The 27,550-nt window shown below is 37.4% G+C and overlaps 1 protein-coding gene and 1 long non-coding RNA gene across 2 annotated transcripts in view; one reads left to right on the top strand and one right to left on the bottom strand.

Moving 5' to 3' along the window:
- The window catches only part of SYNPO2 (synaptopodin 2), a 95,914-nt gene extending 68,606 nt beyond the window's left edge, over positions 1-27,308 (top strand). Inside the window, exons 4-5 of the mRNA XM_005243128.3 lie at positions 3,166-5,348; positions 23,002-27,308. Of these exons, the coding sequence (XP_005243185.2) occupies positions 3,166-5,348; positions 23,002-23,568 (2,750 nt within the window). The 3' untranslated portion in view covers positions 23,569-27,308. The remainder of the gene's footprint in view (positions 1-3,165; positions 5,349-23,001) is intronic.
- Positions 1-27,550, bottom strand: part of LOC129783849 (uncharacterized) — an 85,101-nt gene that overhangs the window by 2,720 nt on the left and 54,831 nt on the right. The window lies entirely within an intron of this gene.

The following is a 27,550-nucleotide window of genomic DNA, read 5'->3' as shown; positions in this document are numbered from 1 at the left end:
TGCTCTAGTAGACATCCACTTTGAAATTAACTCATGAATTTGTCCAACTAACAATACTTACATCTCCAAAAAGGGCTGAATTCTGCTCAGAGGCAATCTGTAGAATATTAACAAAAAAAGCAACTTGCTTGCACATGTCTAAGTGAATCCTGTGCATTTCTCCTTTTATAGCAAAAGCTTTGTGTTGTCATTTGCATCATCTAAAATCAAAGCCATGCCACTGCTCTTAGAAGTTAATAAAAAAGGCTAGTAGAAAAGCTTGATGTTGCCTGCAGAAGAGATTTTGACAGACACTAGCATGTGTATAACTGTTACATGATCCTTTCTGTTTTATGAGTCTTATCCAGACTGTAAAGTGAACATGTTATTTCTTCTGACTCCCGTACCCAGAGGTCAGCTTCAAAAAGTGTCCAAGAAGTTTATATGAAAGCGAAATTGCAACTGGATCCAATATTAATTAACTGATTGTAGATAGATACTATTTATTAATTTTTTATTTTATTTTATTTTATTCATTTGGGACCTTTCTATTGGTTGCTTGCTCTTTCCCAACAATGTAAAGAATCCTGTCTGGGGATCTAGTAGCAGTATGTCAAAGGTGCTTGAATGTGTGCAGTGATATACTGTAGCAACAAGCTATTTCATATGCAGTGTTGGAACTAGTCTGCTAACCCACTGCTAATTCCTCTGTAAGCATATTTTTAGCATGATAACCATTTGTATCTTATTGGCAAGTGGATTAAACTGTTACTTATGCCTAAGTGTCTGTATGCAATCCACGTATTTTTGGCATATTAAATGAAGCATAAAAGAAAAGTGCACATGCTTTACATTTTGACTGCAAAGTTAGAACCAACTGTGGGACTGTGCCTGTCTTTCCTAGAAAATTACTTGCAGTGCCTGTCTAATAAGGCAAAAGTACAAAGAATGAACTATACATTACATGATAAACTTTTTGTTCAAGTAACACACAGTCTGTCCTTTTTCCATCTTAACTATGACAATCTCAATTCCTTCTAATCAAGTAGCAGGTTGTTATCCTTAGGAACCACTGATTTAATCTATAAAAATGCTTGCTTTTTTATTATTACTTATAAAATTTAATTATAATTAAAATTAGTATTACTAACACTATTATTTGTAAAATCCTGTCTACGCATGAGAGCAAACAAATTGCCAAGCATACAGGAATCTGTGTGCAGCAAATACTATGCATTTTTTTGGTAAATTTAAGTTATAATGCAGTACTGAAGTCTCAACTAGAGAACATTTATTATAGGTGTTTGATCTCATTAGCAGAAATTTTCTCTGTAAATAGTATTCCCATATTATTTACCTGAACATGTAACATTTCTTCTGCCATCTTTTGAAACTATTAAGTAACTATCTGGATGAATTAAGAAAAAATATGCTAGCAAAATGAAAAGTTTCCATTTTTGCTTTTCACAGAACCGCACGGGTACCTGCTAAATCCCATTCCCAGAAAAACACATCCTGCTGATGCAAGTAGCCTATTTGAAAGTGTAGAACTTGCATGCTTTCTGTTTGCAGAGGCACTCTAACACTAAGGCCCACACTTTTCAAAAATGTCTTCAGTGACTATTGTAAGCACTGGGATCATCAAAAGACTGAGCCAAGGATTATGTGATTTGGCCCTCTCACAATAAAATATTAAACATTTCTGGTTTGGGTGCCATGCTTTTTTCTGGTTTATAGGTTCTTGTGAGAACCATTGCTCCAGCCATGCTGTCATCTGGCATAATGGCAAATCTCCAATTGTCTTTAATAGGAGAAGTATCAGACTCCATCTACCAACATGGCTAAAAGGATCATTAATGGAAAAAACATCACATGGCTTTCTTTAATGAGTTTGCTTTATTTATGCTAGTAAAACATACTATATAATTTACAGTTCTGATTTCATATATGAGAGGCTTACTTTTTTCCTTTTGAAATTAAGTGGAAGGCGACCACTGCTTTAGGCAGGAACAGCATTACATTCTAGCTTTTTAAAGGAAGAAGCTAATGGGGCTGTCATTCATGAGATGTGGCACTAGAATATAAGGAAGAGAAAGAAACAGGGACACCACCTGACTAGTGTTGCCCCATGAGGCAAATACTCCATGTCACATAACAAGGAGGCAATCATGCTGATGTGCAGCACATCTGTCAGCTTTACAGCTGCATCTATTCCTGTTCCACATGACTTGATGAAAACCAATAATTTATGCTTTTAAGAAATATGTATTATTGATATATGCTAGCGAATACTCTTGAGAAGTTAGTTGAGCCTCCTTGATTAAGTTCTTAAATATGTATTCATTCTTGCCACATTTTTGAAACAAATATTCTGGAGCTGTTATATCCTATACAATTTTGGATTATGTTTCAGGCAAGTAATGTTTGCTAAAAGACTGAAACCTGCTTTCATTGAGTACCATACCCAAAATCTCATGTCTTCCAAGGGGCTGAAAGTTAATGCTAACTGTTTCTGTGTATGCCTTTGTGGATTTATACTTGCTTTTAAATAGCTAATATATAGAAGCATACCGACTTTTTAGCAACTATACGCATTTTGTCATTCATATGAGTAGAATAAAAACATAAATGGCAGAAGCTGCCATCACCGTCAGATGGAATACACTCAGTTTTATTTGAACTCAGATGTTAAGCAGTCATGGGCCTGGCTGGCTGGGAATGTCTGCTGTAAGCCTAAGAACTGTGGTCAAACACTTGGTAAATAACAGATCATAGAAATAGAATAAATGAGAAAATACTGTCTGCCTGTTGCTGCTGAGATTACTTATGGGAATAAAATCAGGAATGCTAGAAACAGAGACACACGTCACGTAACCTTCCTGTTGAACTAAAAAAGTCCTAACAAAAGTGGTGTAGCCTTTGAACTTGTATGGGTGTGGCTCTAAGGAACGCTGGGAATGGAATTCACAACACAGTTGCTATTATGGGAATTAGTATATTAAGTATATTGTGTATTAGTAAATTAGGTGCATTAGTAAATTAAGTATAATGACCTCTCCATAAAAAAAAAAAAATAAAGGTCTTATATATAGAAAGGGGACAGTGGGTAAATTTCAGTATAGGTAAAGGCAGAACTATTTTTGTGGGCTGTGTAAAATTAAATGTGCCTTTCAATTCTTTCCACAGGGCTCCGGCGAAGTGAGAGTCTGTCAGAGAAGCAGGTCAAAGAAGCCAAATCTAAATGTAAAAGTATTGCATTGCTGCTGACAGCAGCTCCCAATCCCAATTCCAAGGGGGTGTTGATGTTCAAGAAGCGTCGTCAAAGGGCCAGGAAATATACTTTAGTCAGCTACGGTACTGGGGAGTTAGAACGTGACGAAGACGAGGGTGAAGAAGGTGAAGGTGAAGAGGGGGACAAAGAAAACACTTTTGAAGTGAGTTTGCTTGCAACAAGTGAGTCAGAAATAGATGAAGATTTCTTCTCTGACATTGACAACGACGGCAAGATTGTGACGTTTGACTGGGACAGTGGTCTACTTGAGGTTGAAAAGAAGACAAAAAGTGGAGACGAGATGCAGACGCTTCCAGAGAGCACAGGTAAAGGGGCCCTCATGTTTGCCAAGAGGCGGCAGAGGATGGATCAGATTACAGCTGAGCAAGAGGAGATGAAGGCACGCACAGTGCATACAGAGGAACAAAGGGAAGCCACCATATCAGAGAACTTCCAGAAAGTAAGCTCTTCAGTCTATCAAACAAAAGAGGAAGAAATGTCAAGACAGCAGACCTGTGTGAGCAAAAGCTATGCAGATGTGAGCCAGAATTATAGCAAAATGGTACAACAAAATGGCTTTGGCTTAGCACCAGACACAAACCTCTCTTTTCAGTCCTCTGAAGCTCAAAAAGCAGCATCTTTGAATAAAACAGCTAAACCCTTCTCTTCTGGCGTTCAAAACCGAGCAGCTGCACCATTTTCATCTGTAAGAAATGTCACTAGTCCTCTTTCAGACATACCAGGGCCACCTCCTTACTGCTCTGTTAGCCCACCACCTGAGGCTTTATATAGACCTGTTTCAGCTCCTGTAGCCAGCAGAGCTGCTCTAGCTGTGTGGTCACCCATCGAGCCAACAGAACATATAGCATCCAGAGATGAAAGGATTGCAGTGCCAGCCAAAAGAACTGGGATACTGCAAGAGGCGAAGAGAAGAAGCACTTCAAAACCTATGTTCACTTTCAAAGACACACCCAAAGTAAGTCCTAATCCTGCCCTGTTGTCCCTTGTACACAATGCAGAGGGCAAAAAAGGTACTGGAGCTGGTTTTGAGTCAGGACCTGAAGAAGACTACCTCAGTTTGGGAGCTGAAGCTTGCAATTTCATGCAGACTCAAGCATCTAAACAAAAGGCCCCTCCTCCTGTTGCTCCAAAGCCTTCACTCAAGGTCTCTTCTAGTGCTGATACTCCAGTTTCACCAGTTTGGTCACCTTCAGCTGTGGCTCCTAACAAGGCTCCCTCTTTCCCAGCACCAGCCTCACCTCAGGCAGCATATCCTGCACCACCCAAATCTCCACAGTCTCCTCATTCTCCTGTGCATCCCCCAAGTACTCTCAACCTAGCTGGTCCTTTCAAAGGGCCTCAGGCAACCCTAGCAAGTCCAAGCCACACACCCAAGACACCACCAGTCACACCAAGTGCTGGAGGAACAAAGCCACCCTTTGAGTTGCCACCAGCTATGAGTGGAAAAGGAGCACAGTTATTTGCCAGAAGGCACTCTCGAATGGAGAAGTATGTGGTAGATTCAGAGACTGTGCAGGCAAATATGGCACGAGCCTCATCTCCAACTCCATCTTTACCAGCTTCTTGGAAATATTCATCTAATGTCCGAGCACCTCCACCTGTCGCTTATAATCCCATCCACTGCCCATCTTACCCTCCTGCTGCTACCAAACCTTCCTCCAAATCCACTGCTGCTACCAAGAATACAAAAAGAAAACCTAAGAAAGGTCTCAATGCTTTGGATATTATGAAACATCAACCTTATCAACTCGATGCATCTTTATTTACTTTTCAACCTCCTAGTACTAAGGAAAGCCTTGCAATTAAGCAGACATCAAAGTTGTCCACTTCCAAGCAAGCTCTACCTTTAAGACCACCTAGTGCTGGCTCTCCCACTAACGCCCGGCCATCTTCAGTGTACTCCGTGCCAGCCTACAGTTCACCACCTTTGTTTCAGTCAAATGCCTCTATTCCAGTAAACGAATCATATTCATCTACAGGCTACTCTGCATTTTCTAAGCCAGAATCCACCACATCTTCTTTGTTTACTGCTCCGAGGCCAAAATTTTCAGCAAAGAAAGCTGGCGTCACTGCACAGGTGTGGAAGCCATCAATTATTGAAGAGTAAACTTTATAGCTGAAACTTAGTGTCCATTTTGCTTGCAATCAATTGTTTGCAATGGTAACCTGGCACAAAACCGGTGCCAATAGTATTCCTTAGCTTACCTAATAATGTCAGATGTATCACCTCAAATCTGGGTCCAAAATATTTGAACTTTTTTAAGGAATCAAAATAGATGAAAATTTTAGCACATTTGTGCATATGCTTTATACACGTAACATCCTGCAATGAATAGATACCATTGTATTAAGCAAGCAGGACACTAGGTTTTTGCTTTAGACTACAGCAGAAACAACAGTAAGCAATATTCTTGGTATGTCAAATTAATAGAAAGGAGCTTTCTTGCTGCCCCCCTCCCCAACTATGTTCTAATGACTTAGGGATTTGAGGACTTTTTTTTTAAAGAGGTGCCTTATTAAATGATATTAATAGTAATATGTATTAGTAATATTACAGCGTAAAATAAATACAGTATTAGACTCTGACTGATCACTAGCAGAATACAACTGGATAGTCCTTTGGCCTGCACAGAGACCGACTGAATTCAGTTGGAATCTGTCCTGGCTCAAAGGTCCTTCCACAGGAATCTGATTGATCGGCCAGGGGCTTAGTTTGTAAGCTATGTGGATCAGCTGTGATCCAAAATCATGAACTGCCTCTGTGATTTCACAGAGTACGTGCTATAAGAGATGCTGGAGTGTTCTGAAGACTAAAAGAGATGGAAGGACAGCTGGAAAAATTATCAAAGATTTCCCATTTTGGGGAAATTTGACATCGCAAGGGCAGACATATTTTTAGCCAAAGTTTGCCTTGAATCCAGCAAGTAAGATAGAAGCCAGTAAATAAAAATTATTGAACAGTCAGAGAGGTGAGCTGGGTTTTGCAGCTGCAATGTAATGCAATAGTTTCTTGTGAAAGCACAGAGATTGAGAACCAAAGGGATACATATATTCAAGAGTACCGATTATTTCTGCCAGGGTAGTATAGGCCACAGAACTAAACACTTAACAGCAAATCTTAAACATGGCCATGTCTTCCTACTGGTCTCTTGTACACATTTTATTATTTTCACTTGGGGCTTTACAGTGCTTCTTCCCACTTTAAGTCTTTTTACTCTGGTCTTACACTTTCACCTTTTACTTGTTGTGTTGCAGACTAAGGATTGAAATACTGCTACCGTAGAAAATTCTTAAAGAGTCTGTGGTCTTGGAATGCACTGTATAATACTGCAGTAAATACACAGTCTTGCTGAAATCAAGGAGCTATATTTGAATAGTTTAGCATGTTTTCCAGTAAGCAGTCCTGTTAACACCAGTGGTGCTAGGTCTGAAACAAGGTGGTGTTTCACACAACTAAGGGTATCAAAATCCATCCCAAGCGTGGAGCTAAAGATTAAAGCGTGACTCTGAATAAAGTTGGCACAATCTGTTCATAGATTTGTTTAAACTACCATTCATCTAGCTACAGACCAGATTGTGGATCTTTCACATCGTAGAGGTTTTAGTAGAACTATATATCTTCATGAAGAAAACATTCCCCGGTATAAACAAAACATTAGTTTGGTTCCATAATGGTAACTCAAACTGTAATCAAAGTTGAGAAGAATGGATGTGGTTGTACATGCAGAAAGAAGACTGGAATCAAAGTCTAATCAAGCCTAGAAAAACCAGTCCTTGGAATTTTGAACGTCCAAAATCCTATGCTCCCTTTAATTTTTGGATTGGGATACTGACTGCATTTGAAAAAAATGACCAAGTGATCCATCTCCCTCTTAAAATTCAGGAGAATGATGGGAAATTTAAAAAAAAAAAAAAAAATTCGGAAAACTCAGAAAATAATTACACTGCATTTACCTGGAAATAGAAAGTAGCAATATTTTAATCCTTTGGAGATCTCCCTTTTATCTGTTTTCCACTGTCAATATCTGTATTTTTCTTCTATCATTAAACTTGTCCCTTTCCTCTCTGCCTGTTTGAGGTTTTTTTTCTTCGGTTTGTTTGCTATTTTTTTGTTTCACTTACATGTACAGACTGACAGTATATTTTAGGGGAAATCTATTTTCTATACTATCATATTAACATGAAATATCCTTCCCCTTCCCTTTCCCCTTCCCCTTCCCCTTCCCCCTTCCTTTTCCTTCTTCCTTCTTTCCCATCCATCAAAATTTTATCTGAAGGTACATACACTATTTTAGGTAGAAGTTCAAGATACCAGTATCTGCTTGGAATAAAGATATACTTCCAAAGACAAGCAGTGCTGCTAAAGAGATACATAGAAATCCAGTCAGCCTTATATTGCCTTACATGCTTTTGCTTACAGTCTCCTCTCATAAAATACATCTGTAAATTATAAGCACACCAGTTCCCATCAGGCTCAGGTGAGTAACTTTGGGAATTCAGCACCAGCTGCTTACTATCCTGTGAAATACGGGGATTACTGAAATCTAACTTCTAGCATATGTATGCCCATATGACATACCACTTTCCAAGTAATAAATAATAACCATTATTTATAACCATACATAAATAATAGCCATAATAATAATTAATAACCATAATAACCATAATAACTATCTTCTAATTATCAGCAGAAGAAACAAGAGGTAAGGCTGGGATCATGCAAAGGAAATCAGCTCTCCAGAAAGACAGAAATCAAGTTAATAGGAGCCAGAGGAGAGCTGTGGACTGAAACATAATATTCCAGTTTCCTGAATCATCTTGTCTAGAACCAAATTCACCGGAAAGACAGAAATGCATAATTTTCATCTTTAGAATAATTTTGCTATCTATTTCACTTTCAGCACAACCCAAAATTTCCTTTAGGTCAACTTAATCATATGCATGCTTACAGCAATAAGCAAAAAATCAGCTTCTGTGATAACAATATAAAATACAGCTATTGGCTTATCTTCACTTTACTTTGTCCAAAAGAAAAGAAAGTGCTCTACACTGAAAATATGGGGGTTTATCACTTTTGAATTTTTTGCTGCTATATGAAAGTATTTCATATGGCCTATAGCAATGACAGAAGGATTTTCTAAAGCACCAATAAGACTTAAAAGCAGAAGTCTTAGTGACACCAGTCCTTTTAACTCATAAGATCTTTTGAAAATCCCATTCAAAGTCCAACTCTGAATTCAATTTCATATATACATATCATTCTACATGCATAGTGCTTGGATCCAACTTGGCTTCCAGACTCTTTTTACTAATCAGGTAAGTCAGTAATTCTTATTGATATTTCAGACTAGCCTACTTTAACAGTTTTATCTAAAATGTAATCTCTTGTGAAGCAGGTATTCAGAGGAAAGTTGAGCTGTTCATTGTCATAGGTCCAAATTATAAGCTAATGATGATGTCAAACATAGCTGAAATGTCGAGGAAAGAACAGTTTGCATAGAGAGGAGCCATCTGAAATTTCATTTTGAAAGGCATTAAGCTTTTTTAAATTATCTTCTGAAACAGCTATTAGAATTATTTTAATATAATATGACAAGGCTACCAAGACATGGTTGTTATTTTTACTATGTAAGCATATTTAACAGTGAATTCTAGGCCACCCCTAATAACAATACTTCCACTTTGCTCACATTTAAAGAGGAACATAAGGGGTTTATGTTGGTTTTAGCACATTTAAATATAGTACATACTGGAGGTATTATACTGCACCAGTTTGGATCTCACATTCTAGGCAGTCTTTTCATGAAAACAACTACCTCAATCAAGGATTTATACACTTTCAATTCCTGATTCAGTTATAAACCTCTTGTTGTAAAACCTGACTTGGAAGTTTTGTTTTGTTTTAGAGATGAGTAGCATTTAGACAAAAAGTTAAAATTTCTGCTGCAAAAATCAACGACAAAATGTAGTGGTTCTTCAACAAAGAACTGCTTAACTTCCCCTCCCCTTCTGCAGGGGAACCACTCTTACTGTGCTCCTGCTCAGCAAAAGGTAACATATGAAACAAACAGCAAGGTATTTCAATTAATTTTTTCTGTAGGAACATTTACAGAGTAAACATTGCCATCTCTTACAAGTAAGCCTCCTTTTGCTTTCTGCTGTTATGGAAGAAATAATTCTGCTGGTATCCTAACATATGTGACAATATCCAGTGACAATAACCCTGCATTCCGAAAGCACCTGGATAATAGTGTGGGACTTCATAATAGACTCACATCGAGACTTGCAGCAGCAAATGTCCAATTCTCTTCTAGACACACCGACAATTCACTTTGAGATCAAGCCAATGCCTTTTCAAGATCAGCCACCAAAAGGAGGTTTCTGTTATTTTTTGTCTGAAGTCTTCTTTTACTGACCCTACTTTGATACCCCTAGTTTGATTTTCTTGTCTTTTGTATATCTAATTTCATTTATATGAGACATTCAAAAGTCAAGACACAGAATCAGCCCTAAAACTGCAGTGACCCACTTTGCTGTCACCACAGTAATCATGTGGCAATGAGTCAATTTTCTTTTTGGCAGTGTGCTGTTATTATTCACAGTAAAACAAATGTTCAGAATTCACAAGTATTTTATTTGAAGTAAAGAAATACTAAGAGGTGGGGTTATCAGCAGGCTCCAAAAATAAGGAAGTGAGGGGCTGGTGCACGATTCAGATAGGAAAATCAGTAGCAGAGCAGCAACTTTGAGAGAAAAAACTACTGGGATTAGAGGGAGCCAAGCAGTGGGGAGAAAAAGCCAGAAAAAAAAAGCGGAAAACTGCACGGAGTGAAATACCTATCGGAAGATCATGAAAGGCTAAAGGTACAAGAGAAGAGAACAATTAGCAAGAATGGTTTACTTATTCTGCACAGAGATGACTGACTATCTCCAGACTTTTGTTGAAATTTTCTAGATTATTCTTGGATTATTCTTGGAGTGCTCACTTCAGTGAGCATGATTTTTTTCCTCTACTATTTACAAAAATGAAAGAACAAAACTGCTAATACTCAGCAATGAGAAAAAAGTGAGCTTTAAGAAAAATCAGGCCATGTCAATAGAGTATTGCTCTAAGATACAACAGTAGATAGCTCCTATACACGAGAGTTTTCAAAAGCGCTAAGGTGAACCCTCCTAAAAGATGTTAAGCAATTATAAAGAGAACTTGACAGCAAGTTATATGATCTGGGAGGAGCACTGTTTATCAAGTATCCAGGATGACACCTCAAGGAAGGACCAGCCTCACCATCATGCTCTGCTACTCCAGCATCTCTGCAGGGAATCTTCTGTATGTGATGAGGTAGGGAAATTCCAGTGAAATGACAGCACTCTTCACAACTAACAGTTTGCAAAATCTTTCTCCTCTCTTTTCCAGGACCCTTTTCTAGATTTTGTAGCTTTAAGAATAAAAAAAATGATTGACTCTAAAAAGATCCACTCTGCCAGTCTTGCCTTTTTAACAAAACATACAACTTTCTTTGACTGAAGTCAAACACCCAGGATTCCACTGATCACTTTGGCGGTTCAGCATGGCAAGTGCAAATCTTAATTACACAGCTCAGTATAATATTATTTTATAATTACTCTACTCAGCTTGAAATAGAAATTTTATTCAAAGAAGAAACTTAACAAGATCTTAAAAAAAACGTGGATTCAGAAGCTCTGAATTACTCACTGCTCATAGATTTCTTGGGATAATATGTGAGCCTGGTAATTTCATAGCACACTTGGTGCCACTGTCACAGCTCCATAGTACCCATGACAATGACTGTTCTTACTTTATAGTAAACATTACCTTTGCATGAGATTACATAAGGGAGGAGCTGGAATCACTTGAGAGCTAGTTAGACAAGTGCTTTTCAACCAGGTGCTTACTACAGGAAGCACTTTAGGTTTTTTTAATCAAATTATTTAAAAAGCAGGGGAAACCCCGAAGCTCAATGAAATACTGTGTTGAAAGGATCTCTACAGAGGCAGACTTGAACTCTTCCTTTACAAGCAAAGACTAACCATGTGACCGTATTTCCATGGTTTTAACATTTGCTTCCTTGAGTAAGGCAGGCAAAACCTTTTTCTTTATATAGCTTGCTAACCAAGTCTCCTGTTGTCCTCTGTAGGCTTCAAAGGAAAAAATCTATTCCTGTTTGTAATGATTTTGAGAAATATTTTTTAATGTCAGTGTGTGTGAAACCTGCACAAACTTAGGTGGTAGTGTGTTACAATAATTGCTCATTCCTTTAGCCTGAGGAAACTCAACCATGAGAAAAATAACTTACTGAACAGTACTTACAGATTAACTATCTGGATGAAGGCTTCCTGTGGGCGGTAACCAATCTAACAATAGTAAGTGTTTTCAAATGAGAATCCTTGCTTCTTTTGTACGTCTTTAGACAGACATCTTAAAACAGAGAGTTCCCTCATAATTCCAGGCAACTGAAACATAAACTGCTATGAAAGTAACCAGGTCATTTTGAAACAGGTGTAAAGACTACACTGTTGAAGAGGTGGAGTGTTTCTGTCGATGTTTCCATCTATAGCCGAGACAGTAGATTTTAACTGATTTAAGAAATGCACAACAAACAGAAGGAGGAATGTTACAGAAATAAAATACACTCCCAATCACTGTAACACATGCTGGATTGCAAAAGGTGACATGCAGCCCAACGCTTACTGATTTCAGTATTAGCTTTAACTGATTGCAAAGCAAAGAATTCAGTACATTTATATTAGAAGCAGAAGTCTCCATACAGTAACAACCTATGGAAAAATATTTACAATTCTTTAAAGAAAGTTTTTGCAAAAAGAAATCTCTTTTTTTTCCAAAAAAAAAAAAAAATTCATAAACTGCTAGTGATTTTTTCTTTGATCTTTGAGAATGCTACTTCTTATGGTCTGACTCTGCAGGTTGTTGTCGGTACCCAGCTTTACACTGTGAACAAAAGCAAAGCACGGGCATCTGGGTACACTTAAGTTTTTTTCCTAGAGTCTTAGTAATTTTCCCAATTCAGGCCTGTAATTTAAAAGTGGAACCTAAGCAGGTCACAATAAAACCTCAAAATCTGCCCGCAGTTTAATTTTCTTTGATTAGATAAACAGTTTTAGATATGTACAGATATTTCTGCCAGTGCTAGCCACACTACCCAAACATCTTTTATGAATCAAACTGTGCTGTAAGTTTCTTCAGAAAAGTCTTCCACATACTTCCTTTCTGCTTCTTTGGCTGACATCAGAAAGTGCAGAGCTGTGACAAATGAGAAAAAAATCTCACGATGGCATCCATTAAAAATTCAAAAGATTAAAGAAAATGAGAGGCAGCGACATAACTTCTCGTGCATGCTAATGTAAATCTGTATCTGCGCTATACTCTGTTGCATGGCTGTGAGTATTTCAGATGTACAAAATTATAAACTTTTCTCATCCGAAGATTATTTTCAGAAAAGTGTTTTGGCGGAGAAACTTGACAGACTTGTTACTGCTACAGGAACTGAAGCAAGCACATGACACCATGTGTATATAATTATGGAAAAACAACCTTAAACACTACTGTTTGGATTGTAAAATGAGGCACTCGGAATTAATGTTGCCCGTACCAGCTTAATACAACCCTCCTGGGCATCTGTGTGGACAAAACATCTGTAGTCATGTCATCATCTGCTATTTTTTTCTATAGGACTCTAGACTCAATTCAGGGCACAGAATGATACTGCTCATCTGACAAATAGCTCTGTACTGTTTTGTTTTGACATTGTTGCGTGCTTAGCACCACTCCTTATTTGACGCTTCAAAGTGTGCTCTTCGTGAAGAATTATTTCGTCATCTTTTTTTTTTTTATTAGTATCCAAGTCATTCAGAAGCTATAGTTCATTTTTATACTAGTGCCTTCTACAAATGAGTAAATAATGCATGAAGCATGCAGCACTGGTACTAGGGTACTCAGTAGCCTTGGGTGTCCAGTTCAAGACACTTAGCATCTTCAGAGTCCAGTAACATATGAACTGATTACTGTATCAAAGTATGTGATCCCTAACATCAGTCTGTGAGTGTTAATAGATCGCAGGTCTCCAGGTGGAAGCCCAGAAAAGGAATCCTCAGTGACCAGCTATGAAATCCTACCAGTGAAAACATCTTTTGCACAATATGCTCCTTTGCTATATAATCCTACTGTTTCCTAAATGAAGCCCTGACATGGATGAGGCAGAAGTACTGAAATGTTAGAAAAATGCATATGCACTGGGCAGTGATGCTTGCATTTCATAGCTTTTGAACACTTGACCTTCCAACTTCGCTAGCATTGCTTCAAGGTAGCTTTATCTCTGAAAGACCCAAGAGTTTTCTAAGAACAACAAACCAAACCCCAGAATACTATCATGTAGCATACTGTAATCAGCAGGCTCCTTCAGCATGGCTTTAACCACCACAGACCATTGCCACCTTGCTGCTGCAGTAACTGGGAGAAAACACATGCTGACATCCTGCCCATCGATGGGAGGATGACACAGGTTTCCAAAGGGGCTTCACAGTCTTCTGACAGCAGAGATGACTATGGAAGTACAAACTTCATTCCTCTAGGGAAGAAATTTCCCTGGAACTCTGGAGGAAAATATACAGTAGTGGGTATAGGTTCTTTTCCCCGAATGTACCTTCTTTGCCCCCTTTCTTCATCTTTTTCTTTTCCTGGTCTCCTCATCGTAGCCTCACTGTGAGCTACACAGGCCAGTTTTCCATTCCTTAGGCTTCTCATCCAAGCTCAGGAGCTTTGGCCATCAGGTCCTAGCCTCATCAGCCTCACTCCAACCCAGTGCTGAATACAGATCTTCCTTCTGTATCAAGTATTGCCAGCTCCTGGTATTGCTTTGTCCACTCTGTTCTCTGTACTTCCCTTGTCTGTTTCTTCTACCCTGTTGAAAGCCTGCTTCTTGCCCCTGCTGTATTCAGATCAGACATTCTCCCCTTTGAAGCTGCTTGGGTCCAGGCAGGAGGTCTTGGGCGCTGTCAAGGGGCAGTGGTGCTCTGCAGTGCATCTCAGTCCTGATCGGTGAGTGTGCAGTCTCAGGTTCGGACCCGATGGTGGGAAGAGACATTGGTATGCACCGTACACCTGCATGCACTACTTTTTGGTGAATGAAAACCCAGTTGTGCAGCCAGTGCAGAAGCTGTGGAACACCCCAGTGACTTCTCCAGCCCACGTGGGTACACATAGGCTGCAGTTTAGACAGGCAGAGAAAGCACAAGGACAATCTCCTTGTTCTCCTGTGTGGTGTCCAAAGACATCACAGCGTACAGCAGCTTAGACCTGTAACAATGAATAAACCCCTCCTGCCTAACAACATTGTTGCTGCTAACGGTGTTCTAAGGAACTAGCTGTAAAAAGCAAGGTGCTCCTGTTGAGCCTGTACAAGGCTCTCAGCTTGAATACACATAGGAAAGTTTGCATGGAAATATGACACACCTCAGATACAAAGATTAGTCTCAAACCATTTCTAAAGCATGTAGTGGTACCACTTTCCAAGGAAAAGGATTTTTTGTCATTGACATGTATTTTCCCTGCTGTCACTCTTTGAAATGGTTGAACGGTATAGGTTCATTTGGTTGAAACGCATATGAAATGGTTGGAGCATTTGGGATGAAGTAAATAAGAAAAAACCAAATAACTAAGACTGAAAATTTCAGTTTGAAAGCTTTGATAAGAAAATTATAAGGAACTAGGTAATTTATCTTTTAGTCTGGGTGTGTTCAGCAAAAATAGTGCCACCACCTTCAAGTATTACAAGATAAACAGTACTTATTTTCTTTGTTTTTAGAAAAAATATCATTAGCCTGTACTTTATATCAACTTAAAATTCTTTCTTTGTCCATACAACGGTCAGAAGCATTTGGACACATAGCAAGCTCAGAAACGTGTACCAACTTTGCACTTGTTTTTCAAGTATTCACTCACAAGGCTTCATCGTCTTAAGACCTTCCTCTAAGCTGTGTAATACAGAAGTCCAGAAGGTGGCAGCAAATATTCTTCCTTACAAGAGATAATCGGTCTATTCTAAGGAAAGCCAAGATACCTATGGCCACAAAAGTTTCAGCTATTTGCTTGTTATAGGCATAACTGTACTGTATTTTGATAATCGTATATGGATAAAGAGTAAATGATAAAGGAAAGCACTGATTTTCTTTCATTTACACTGGTGCAAACAGAGCTAACTGAATAACTAATTTAAAACAAGTTAGCAGCACTCTTAAATTTCTTTTCCGTGTAGGCATTTTGTAGCAGTGAAGGCCTAAATCTAGTATCTTACTTTTCTCTTCTACCATTACTTGACAGCTAAAAAGGAATTTATTGTCAAAAGCAGAATTTGTCACAAAGCTTATGTAAGATGGTTGACATTAACTGTTTCATTAGTTTGTATACTAATGATGAAAATAAGATTATTCTCACCTGAAATAATACCACAGTTACAAACAATCTACAGTTAGAATAAATTAAGTTCCAGTTCTAAAATTCTCTATAAATTTCTGAAAGCAAGCCCTGACAAGAGAACTTTGACACAGTTAGAATCAGACACAAACTGTTGGATTCTAATCTATTACTAGTCTCAGTACAGCCACTGACAAGGCTTTCATCGTTAAGACAGGTAACATTCCCTGCCTCTCCAGCCATTAGTATGCCCATTAACCACAATGCTGCATTCCAATTTTAGCCTGCTATAAATTATTTCTGGAGTTTCAAATAAATACGATTTTTCCATTTTATTTCAAATTTTTTTATATTCATGTTGCAAAATAGTTGCAGCATTTACTCCAGAGCTGGCAGCATTTCAGAGAGAAATTACTTTTTCATTATATAAAGTTTAAATTGTAAATGGTTTAGGATGAAAAAAGCTATAATAACATTAACAATATGTCTCCCTTCTATACACAGTCCAGTTTAAAAATCTGAAGTCCTTGTTTTAATGTTTAAAAAAATTTAAAGAAGGAAAGCATTAAAAGGCATAAAAATCAAGTATTACTTATTTTGTCCTACCATTTTCTCAGTGGTTTGGTCTCTAACTGCAGTAGCCGTTACAAGCCCATAGAAAGTAAAATAAGAAATGCATCACTCTGGGCTTTTTATAGACAGTCATTTTTTGAGATAGCACAATGGTTTCACCTACTTCCTCCTTCTTTGTCCCCTTTTTGTGTAAATATTAGCCAGGTGCTAATGTTAGCTCACATTTAAACACGCTTTGATATGCAATTAAGGACCAGGACTATAATGAAAAGATAAAAATAAAACTGCCTTAATGACTTTAGACACCTAGGTCAATTTTTTTCAAGTGACTTAATCAGATGGGAGTCTATGTTGCAGATTTCACTGGACTATTGAGAGAAAACAGAACTACTTACTTTTTTCTAATATGCGATACATGTCTCCTTAACCAGTCAAAAGGCAGTTTCAGCACATAAACATATAAACAGTTTTCAATTATTAAGGAGATACGCCCTGAGACAGAAAAAGTACAGTGAAATCATTTCACTAAGTACTATTCTGCATTCCCACTTGGTCTGTAAAGTGAAAAATATCTTTCGGACTCTTGCCTTTAAAATTTGCACTATTTTATGAAAGTAAGTATTGTTCTTTTTTTCTTCCGGCTTACCATAATTATCAAGAAATTTGCAATAGCAGTAAATTCCAAATAACCAATTTTTCTGGACTGTTAATTCAGATATTATTGATTCCCCCTCTACTTACATTAAATAGATCTATAGGTGCATAAACCTTTTATAAGTATTGTGTTTACGTTCGTTTATTTATACACTGAAATAGTTTCTTTTGGAAGTAGTGTTAAATTCATTTTTAGTTTATATTAATATACAGCTTATAAATACCAGAGATGCTTGTGGTACAATAAATGTTTGCTTCATTGACCTGTTTATAAATAGCCTGCATTTTTAAAATCAATGTTAACCCAAACCTAATCTGTTTGCACAGACACCCAAGCTAGTCAGCAGCTCTTAGGATTCTGTGATTGCAGTGGACAGCTCTAACTGCCTTTCCTCTTCTCACCATCTGAGAATCACCTTCCCTTCAATAACTATTGTAGAAAAGATCTTTCCTTCTGAAAATGTTCACATGAGGCAATGGAAAACAAATTAACTACTGTATTGGGGTCTGGTTTGTTTTGCAGCATAATACTTCCGAGTGCTGGTACAGTATTAATGTTTTATAACAAGGTTACAGTAATAACATATGTGATAATGTAATAATTCTGGTAGCATACAACTAGTTCTCTCCTCCCTCAATTTCTGTGAAGAAGAAGAAAAGAACATTCTTTTTAGTACCCGCTTGTCAAAAGATGTGTCTCCAAGAATTAAACATGAAGGGAAAAAAATAGTGTCACTACATCTGGCTACTGCTGTCCAGTATGAATGATGAGTTCTAGTGATTAAATGTTGCCTTAATTCCAAAGTTTGTGTTTGTTAGTTTGAAGGGGCTGAACACCAAAGTAGTGACAGAAACCAGTATATGAATATCAAATACAGACCTGCTTTGAACTTACAAATGTTCAGGCCTAGACTTTCAGTCTAGGAACACAACTATCAATAATAAAAATTAACTGCAATGAAAACAAGGCAATATTGATCTTCTCTTTAGTTTCTGCATTTGAGATACACTTGTATTTTAGAAAAATCATGCTTTTCTACAAATGCTTAAAACCTGTTTAACCACAGTGTGAAAAAATGTGCAGTATTATATAGTCTGAAGGCAAAGAGTCAATTTCAGAATAAAGCTGGGGTAGATAGAAATATACTACTTTTTAACTCAATAAATTATTGCAAAATTATGTCACTATGCAATGTACAGAAATCTGCAGTGAAGGGTGCTGTTGGATTGCTTTTAGTACAACAGCTATTACCATAACAATCTTGGCAGTCAGTAGGCTTAGAGACTAAATCCCTCCTCCTAAATGTAAACACTGTGGCACGACAGCATACTGCACATAACTGATGCATTTACTATATTTCTTCTGTGGGTGATGAAAGAAATTCAGTAGTTTTCTGTGAAACATACGTGAAAATTTGAGAAATATTCTCCTGAATCCAAAGGGCTAAAACTTCTTCAAGTTGCAGCCACCTTGCAAAACTTAGCAGAATCCTTTCAGGACAAACCAGGTATTTAGTTTTCCTATGTTTATTAAAAATAAATTGAATATAAACTTTTCTTTCCTTCTTGCTGAGCTTATGGGAATGTACATGATGATGACAACTGCTATTTATTTTCAGAAGAATATAATTGAAAATAACTAAGACTCACTTTGGCCAAATATATTTCCACGTTCTTCAATCTTCTAAGTCTTCCAACCCTCTTCTGCCCACCTTTAGCATAGCAAAGACTTTTTCTCTTTAGGAAATGCACAGAATTCAGCCAGCTTCTTCTGTGAATAGCTTCTTCCTTCCAAAAATACTGGTCCACATTTCCTCTCCATCAAAAGCCACACAGCCAGACACAACATTACAACTGGAAGTTAGTAAATATGTGCGGTGCTCTCTTAACTATTTCCTCAGATTCCTTCAGAGCCTTACAGAATGGACCATATACTTCAGCCTTTTTCCAGGTAAATCATCTGGAATGCTATTTGCCCTTGAAGATTTTGTCCTTTTGCAACCCAAAAAGATAACTGTTAGTTAAAAACACACACAGTGGGAAAGGAGAAGAATTTGACTGGTCTGAGAATACCAAAACAGGACCACGCTAAAGAACTAAAGAACTGCCTACAGATGAGAATCATTGAGCTGACAGTCCATAGATTGACAGTTTGATCTTGCAGCAGGAAGCCTGTTGTGATTTGCATGTGAGTTGAATAATCATTCAGTAGGAAGTAATCATCAATTATCTTCAGTGATTCAGATCTTACTGGATATGTTCAGTGTACTCAATGCATCTAGTCTCCAAACAAGATATTTAGCACCTAAGTGGTCCACTGGGGCATTCTTTGGATATCCTGGTCTGTCTTTCTGTCAGAACAAAGTCTCTCAGATGATCATTACTAAGCTGAAGTCTAGGAATGTCCATAAATATGCAAGATCCAAGAGACCAATGAAAAAATTTGCATAAACCACTCTGGCAAATCAAAAGCCAGTGCTTTCAAGTAGTACTTTGGCAAAATAGACAAGAATTTAAATTAACTATTCTTATTTTGGGGTTCTGAGGTAGAAAAGGAGAATAATTTATAAATTTTTAAGGAAGTAATTTTTTCCAGATAAATTGGCACAATCTCTCACTGGCCAGGTAAATTGTTACAGTTGCTGCAGGTTACTTGGAAGTCTGTAAATCAAATTCCATTGGAAAAATCTATGAATCATAGATGGTTTAATGTAATAGAGTAATCATGGGGTAATCCTATTAAGGCACAAGGAAAGCCGTCTTTACATAATGAAACATTCTTTGCCTCATGAGACAGTACAAACTATTATGATTCTTACCTAATCATTTTATCCCTGAGAGCTTGACTAAAGTTAAAAACAAACCAAAAAATAAACATAAGGAATTTTAGTATAACCAAGCTCATTCCCAAGGCACTAGCGATGTTGCCGTTTGCTACCTGCCAATCTTCCTGCAAGGCGTAACACTCTAGCCAAATCCAGACCCATGCCGCACAAAAGCTATTCAACCGAGCAGAATCTCATATCTAAATGGAGAAAGATGTATTTGTCTATGGGACTGAAATCTTCCATCTTCAAAGTTTTTTTTATTTATTAACTTTTTTTTATAAGGACCAATTCAAAAGATATAATAATAATCTCCAGATTACCAGTTTTTGAGATTCTGCTTTTTCTGCAACAGCCCTTACATGCTGAATCTATGATTTGCATGACATTACAGGTGCTGTGGATAGATGTGATGTGAAATACAAACACTTGTTCAGTGAGTTCTTCCAAATTAAGGACATAGGAGATTCTCAAGCCAGTAAAAACACTCATCCCCGAGTTTGGTTGCCAAAACTCCGTGCTAGTTCCTGTATACTGTATTGTTTGATTCATGCACAGGTTTTATCTATGAGGTCATGTTAGCTCTCTTGCCAGTCCCCTTTCTTTGCCTTGTATGATAACAAAGCTATCCATAGAATAGTTTCCATCATAGAATAGTATCTTACTTACCATTAATGTCCTTGATTTTCTGCTGAATCTGATCTACCACCTGTATAAAAAAAATGTAGAACTCGCCATAATATGAAGATTTAGTCTACACTATTTCTGCTTGTACAAGTTAAACTTCTACCTTTGTAACACAGTAGAACTGACCGTTCTGTTAGACAAATAGTGAAATACACTTGATAACTCATCATTCTTTGATTAAACGCTGTCAAAGGAAATTAGCTCCTTCTTTATCACTAATGGTTAAACCAAAAAGATACTTCTGCAACTTGATGAACTCTTCATCCAACTGTCTTGAAAAGTCAGATATTTTATGCAACACTTCTTTTATCAGTATCATTTCCCTCAGCATCTCTGGAATCCTACAAAGTGCTCATGGGGCTTGGAACTGGAACCTCCGTTAAATAAAGGGGAAATTTTGTCTACTCAGCACAGACAATGTTCTAGCAACCTCACAAGAGCAGTTAACACAGATAGACTAACTAGGTGGACCTGTTTGATCAGCTTTTACATCCTTCTGTACAGCCTTATCTCCTTAGTTCCCTGTTTTGTGTTATGAGATTAATTTCTAATAGAAACTGTATCTCATTTTGCATACTTATGATTTTGCACTTTAAAAAATTTTTTCTTACCAATACTTTAAACAAAATGCACTAACCAGGCCTGCTGAATAAGCACTTTTCTGAGGATTCAGTGAAGAAAGAAACTGCAATACATTAGAGGAAGGAGAAATATTATAACTGGCCAGTCTGGGTCTACCACTCATTGGCCCCAAGCATGATCCCTTCCATCAGGTGAATATACAAAGACACTTTATATTTAAATATATTTACATATTTAATCCATTCTTGACAGTATATAACTTCATCTATGGGGAAAAAAGGTTCTATATTTTGTTTTACTCACCTTCCAAATGGATAATTCTTGCATTTCATATGCTACCATCTTAGTGGGTAGCATATTAGTTGGTAGATCACTACTCAGTTGAGATCTGTCTTTTTAAATTTAAGTGAGGATTCTTAAAAATTAACTAAGTCACTCAAAATGAAGTTGGTTTTTTTCTAGATAGAAGTAGAACCTCATGAAAGTTTGCCCTAAGTATGTGTGGGTAGGATTAATAATGTTGTGAAGTTTCCTCTCTGGAATTGCAAACTGGGAATAGCTGGCTATAGCTAAGAGGTGAAAGGATAGTCTGTTATACAGCATTAGTTCTGAAACTTGTCAAAACTCTCATTACATCACCTCTGTGTGTCACTCTACACTTTTTTTAAGAGATTCAGACTGAGCACCACTGAACTGACTGAAAATAATGAAACTAGTATTCTCTTTCTCAGTTTCTGTCTCTCATATAGAAGGCTGATATTAAAACATAACTGAAAAGCCTGTGTGACGCAGAGGTCTTTCAAGTTTCTTAGATGCATCAAGATCCTGTGACAGAAAAGCCTGTAAAACATGATATTTCAATGTGAATCTTTGTTAGATAAGCTATACCTTGTATGATTAGATACCTGTTGGCTGGCATCTAGATCACGTTCCCTGTATTTTAAGTTTTGGAAGCTAATTAGGAAAAGTAACACAGGGCAATGGTGTACGAACAAAATTCTAGCAATGCCTCTGATAAAAGGAAATCTGGCATTTCACATCAGATTTCAGAATTAATGGCATTTAAACCTCAGGATATGAATCAATGGGTGTAAATCAATGAGTTTAGGAACCACATGTGTAAAGACTGTTTGGTAAAAACAATGAACACAAAGAACATGTCTGGCTTGGGGAAAAGGCTGTACCTGTTCCGTACACCACCAAATGACTGTTGCAGCAGAACCTTCTCATGAACACAGTTTCTGTTTCAAAGTGCTGCATTACTAAGAAGATTAGGATTTGTCAAATATGAATGGATTGCTCGTATAAATGGGTCGGAATGTACTGAAATTTTGAGGGCATTGCCTTTTAAAGAAGCCAGGTTAAGTAGCGTCATGTAAGGGTATTAATATCTTTAGGGGGTTTTGTTCAATTTTGTACCCTGAAAAGTGAAAACTAGGATGTCTAATAATTTTAGAGTAAGAAATTCCTTTCGTAAAAGGGGATTGCCAAAGATCTGTTCTCAAGACAGATGTCCTAGACAGAGCCTGTTATCAAATGAACTAGGCTGTGCCTGCACATTAGAAACAATCTTGTAAACACACACAGAACTGTCACAACATTACGTCCTTTTTCATTATTAAGAATGGTCTTTTCTGAGCAAGGCACACTGGCCAAGTAGTGGGAAAGCTGCGCAGTTGCTAACATAATTGTAGCTTTTCAGTAAAAGCCTGTCTTTGGCCTGTTTACTTCCCTCAAAAATTCAATATGCTCTGCCTTTGTTCCTCTTTCTTTCTCTGCCTCCTTTGTAATACCTCCTCTCTTTTCACTAAATTAAAGTATTTAAAAGTACCCATACACCATACCAAAACGAGATTGCCAGCATGTCATGTGCATTCAGGGTCTGTTGTTCCAGTTTGAAAGTGAAGGGGCTTTCTTTTTTGTTGTTTAACAACTGTAACTCTGGTATTTTGTTTTCCTAGGAAAGAAGCAGTGGACGCTCATTATCACTTCCTGGGAGACCTTCTTCATTCATTTCTCAAGCCATCTCTCCTACTTCTCCTCTTCTGTTTCAGCCTGCCCCTGATTACTTCAGCAAGCCAGACACAGCAGCCGACAGGCCTGGCAAGAGACTGACTCCCTGGGAAGCAGCGGCAAGATCCCCTCTTGGCTTAGTGGATGAAGCTTTTGGGCCCCAAAATATGCAGGAATCCATTGCTGCTAACGTAGTCTCAGCCGCTCGCAGGAAAACACTTCCTGAGCCACCAGATGAATGGAAGCAGAAAGTGTCTTATGAGCCTCCAGCCCCAATTGGTAGCGTAGCCTCATTAGGGGGGAAGAAATCGGGTATTATATCATCCCAAAAAAGCTCCTTGTCCGCCCCAAGTGCAACCACGCAGGCTGGCTCTCAGCTGCAGTATGCTTACTGCAGCCAACGGTCCCGAACAGATCCTGATATAATGTCAATGGATTCCAGGTCTGACTATTGCTTGTCAACAGCTGATTCAAACTACAACCCACAGCCAAGGGGATGGAGGCGTCCAACATGAGCAGCTGAAGGGCCTGGCATATTTTCCCTTCTTCCAGCTTTACAAGCCTTAGATTTGAGTTGGAGAAGGAAAGTTTCTTGCTAGCCTAGCAATCTCTGAACTAAAGAAATGAGGAGGCAAAATCGAATGGACCACAGTTTTCACATGACTGCAGGGCTAGAGGCCTCTAGAATAGACTCAGTTTTACACGTAACCTAAGATTGTTCTATTTGTCAAAAGGCAAAAATACACATTTCTTGGGGTGAGGGGTGGGATGAAAGTGGGGTGACCAACGTGCTCCATACAAAAATTAGAAAGGATGTAGATGGAGACAGTACAAGTGTTTGCAGTTAAATTAATGTGGCAAGGGGGGGGAAGTAAAACAAGGCCATTTTAAAGACAAGAAGCATTTTACAGGACTTTGTAGGTTTTCTGGGTATGTTTGAGATCTGATTTCCAAGGTACTAGATAGAACCATGCTTTGGAAAGTTTCAATGGAAGTGGAATACTTGGAAGCACTGGCTTATTTGCCATATGTTTTCTTTACTGCATTTTAAACATGATCTAAGAAAGTAAATCAATGAATATTTTTACTGTGGCAACAGTTAAAATACATCTGTGGTCATGGTACCTGAATCCCTACAACATGTAGATATATGCAATCCTGTGCAATTACCCATTTCAGATATATTTCAAGACAGTTTTGATGAAGTTTTACATATTGTAATTAATCAAATAATCTGAACACAACAGGAAGAAAGGTGTTATTAATAGGGATCAGTACCATGATACTTGAAGAACAAAAAGGACGAGGAAAGTACTTAGAGTGTATTTAAACTGTTAATTTGTAATAAACTATCAAATAAGTCAGAACTGGCTGAAAGGCCTTTATTTCTCTCTGAAATGCACTACTTGCTGAACATTTACTGCTACAATGTCTGGTAATCTGACGGGCTGTGCAGTTAGTATCTAGATAGCTCAATGTTTAGAAAGCTTTTGATTTGTATTCTCAGTTTGGAAGACAGATAAGTTGTTTATCAAGAACAATACCAGTTCTACATAGAAATTTGTATGTGAAAGAGGGTTTATGATATGTGTTATATGGTATGAGTCTTGTACAAGTAGCAAATATTTGGATGGCTCTTTACAATTAAACAAATTGATGTATCTGAAGGGATGGTAAATCATTTTTGCTGGTGATACATATCTTGCATTTACAGGTTGTTTAAACAATAGAAATATGTGGCTAAAAATATATGTATTCCAAGCTTATTGGGTAGTTTAGATGTTGCTAAAGCATGAAATGAATATCCCATATTTTACAGAGTGCTCTGCATCCTCCTTATTTTGTGGAGCATTCTTCAAGGATCTGTCAAGCACAGTCAGCTACAATTACTGCAGAAGAACTGTTAACCATCCTTAGTTTTGGTAAGGTTGTCAACTGTGAGTAAAGTAATTAGTTAGAAAGAACTAATATACGGAGTAAGGAAGAATGTATTACAAAAAATTCCCATCTGCAAAGAATTTTGCATTATAGCAATTATAAAATATAATTGGTTTAAAGAAAAGAGGAAAATTAAACCCAAGTACAGTTGACCTGGAACTTCCCATAAGAACAAATGATTACAAGAAAAATGTACCCTTAATGAGTTTAAGGTGGCAGTAATTGTCTAGTCAGAAAGAATGCTCCCTAAAATCAGCTGATCTTTTTGACCAAGCAGGAAATGAAGACATGGGAGTTGCGAACCTTTAAACTAGGATCATATTGCTATAGCACCTTACAAATTTATTTCACAAAATAAGAGTTTGCAAAGAAAAGATGATTTAGACAAATTACATGAACAAGGCTGCCATGATATGCCTGAAAATGGGCTTTACACCTCAGAGTCATACATGTCCATAATCAGAGTAAATTTTCCTGCCACACATGCAGAAATGCAGAGTCCCATAATGTTCCCTTTCGTCATGACTGGGAATATTCCCACTGAAACCAATGGGACTGTGGTAATCTTATTAGCCTTAAGGGCTTGTCTTTGGATCCAGGTCTATCTCCCTGGAAGTACATGTCAAGTTTTCACTTAATTTCAGTGAAATTGTAATTCAAAGTGAAATTCATTGAAATTTATATTAAAAATAATTAAGGCCATTCAATAAATATTGATGTGTATTTCACAGAAGGTCTACATTCTGAAAAGTATGTGTTTACATATTTTGCTGAATGTCCGTATTACCATAACAAAAGGCTTCCCTGAATCAGAGTCAAGTTCAGGTTTTTGTTTTGAACTTTATCCTTTACGCTGTTAAACAGGAAATGAGATTAATGAGTTTGCAGTAAGCCATATTTTTACCCAACACAATTATTTTAATTCTCAGAATCAGATACCTAACTTGTGACTTTCCATTGAAACTAATGCTGTGAATTCTAAGGTCATACATCTACCAGAAGGGGAAATGTGTGCTTATTTTAAGTCACGTGCAATTAAAAATTGCCAAAAGTGTTTTACAATTTTCATATTACAAAAAAAGCTATGATAAAGTGATATTAAAAAGGATCTAATGCTATGATCACATAGAAATACAGCAAACCATATTCTAGGATCAAGCTCTAACCCCTGCCCCCAAATACACAACAAACATGTAAGAATGGCAGAATCAGAGTTTCAGACAGAATCACTGACTTTCTGTCGAAGTCCCAGGAAAAATAAAGTATGGCCTTATGATTTTCTTCTATTCACAAGAAGGAATTCATCATTAAGTACTTCTCTGAACATGAGAATTACTGATGTTGAGTTTCATGTGGCTTGGTATCTTACCATAGATTAACTTGGGTGTTTAATGTGATCTGTAGATTTTTCTTCCTCCTTCTGAGTATTTACTGGCTCTCTTTCCCACATGAATTCTCTCATATCTAACAAGGAATGAGTTCACACTGCAGCATTTCCCTCAATAGCAACACTGGTAAGCGTATCCATCCTCCACCCAGCGTCTATTTTTACAAAGTCTGTGGGCAATGGATTGTTGTTGAGATCTATTCCACTGCCACATAGAAATGAAACAAATAAACATTTCCAAAGTTATTAATGGGAGACCAGACATACACAGAGGCATGCAGACAGATCACATAGCCTTGTTTACAAAGGAAATCAGGCTAAAACCAGATTGAGACAATGTACTGATTTCAGTGGAAGCAGCAGGCTCAGACTACTAAATGAAATATTAATGCATACAGAGCTTTATGAAGAACCACATGGCATTTTTCACTTATTGTTCTTTACCCCATTCCTCCACTAGCAAAGCATCTTCCTAACAAATAGTTGTGACTGTTGTGCGTGAGTTCTGAGTATATGAAGTACTTCTTACATTTGGTTTTCAATGCACAGGTATGCTCAGTAAATGTGAGGAAAAAAATTTCTTGATATTTTAAATAAGTTGGTTTTGTGTTCACCCTCAGGGGTGTCTCTGTTAATATGCAGAGTATCTGAATACACAGTAAAAATGAAAATTTATTTTCTTTAGTTATGTTAGATGATGATGTTCACAAGTCTTGTTCTTGTTTTCATTTTGGTTTGCTTTAACACAACCAAATATCTATTCACATTGCATTTCTGTCTAGTAGCAAAAGACTGTATTATCTTTATAAAAGGCTTTTCACTTCTAAAGACTTTTTCCTCACTGCAAAGGACACTTTATTTGAGAGTGCATGCCAGATGTAAATTGTATCATTTAATAAAGTGATTTGACCAGTCAGATGAGAAACACAATTTTGTTTTCCCTAAATTCTTGTCTGTTTGTTTAAATAATCTGAACCTAAGTGAAGTCTAATCTCTTTTTTCTGCACCATTTTTAGATTCACTGACTTTGCCTGTCAATGACCTCGTGCTGATATGAGCTTCTAGAAGCTTAAATCAACATCAGGTCAAATGGCAACTTGTCAAATTCAGTAGAATTTCATTTTCATACTGACTAAGCAGAGTAAGGAAATTCAGTGAAGCACAACCTACCC

Source organism: Falco peregrinus, chromosome 2 (genome assembly GCF_023634155.1).
Source record: "Falco peregrinus isolate bFalPer1 chromosome 2, bFalPer1.pri, whole genome shotgun sequence".
NCBI classification, from domain to species: domain Eukaryota; kingdom Metazoa; phylum Chordata; class Aves; order Falconiformes; family Falconidae; genus Falco; species Falco peregrinus.
The sequence above is the reverse complement of the archived record's forward strand: the minus strand, read 5'-3'. Positions and strand labels throughout refer to the sequence as shown.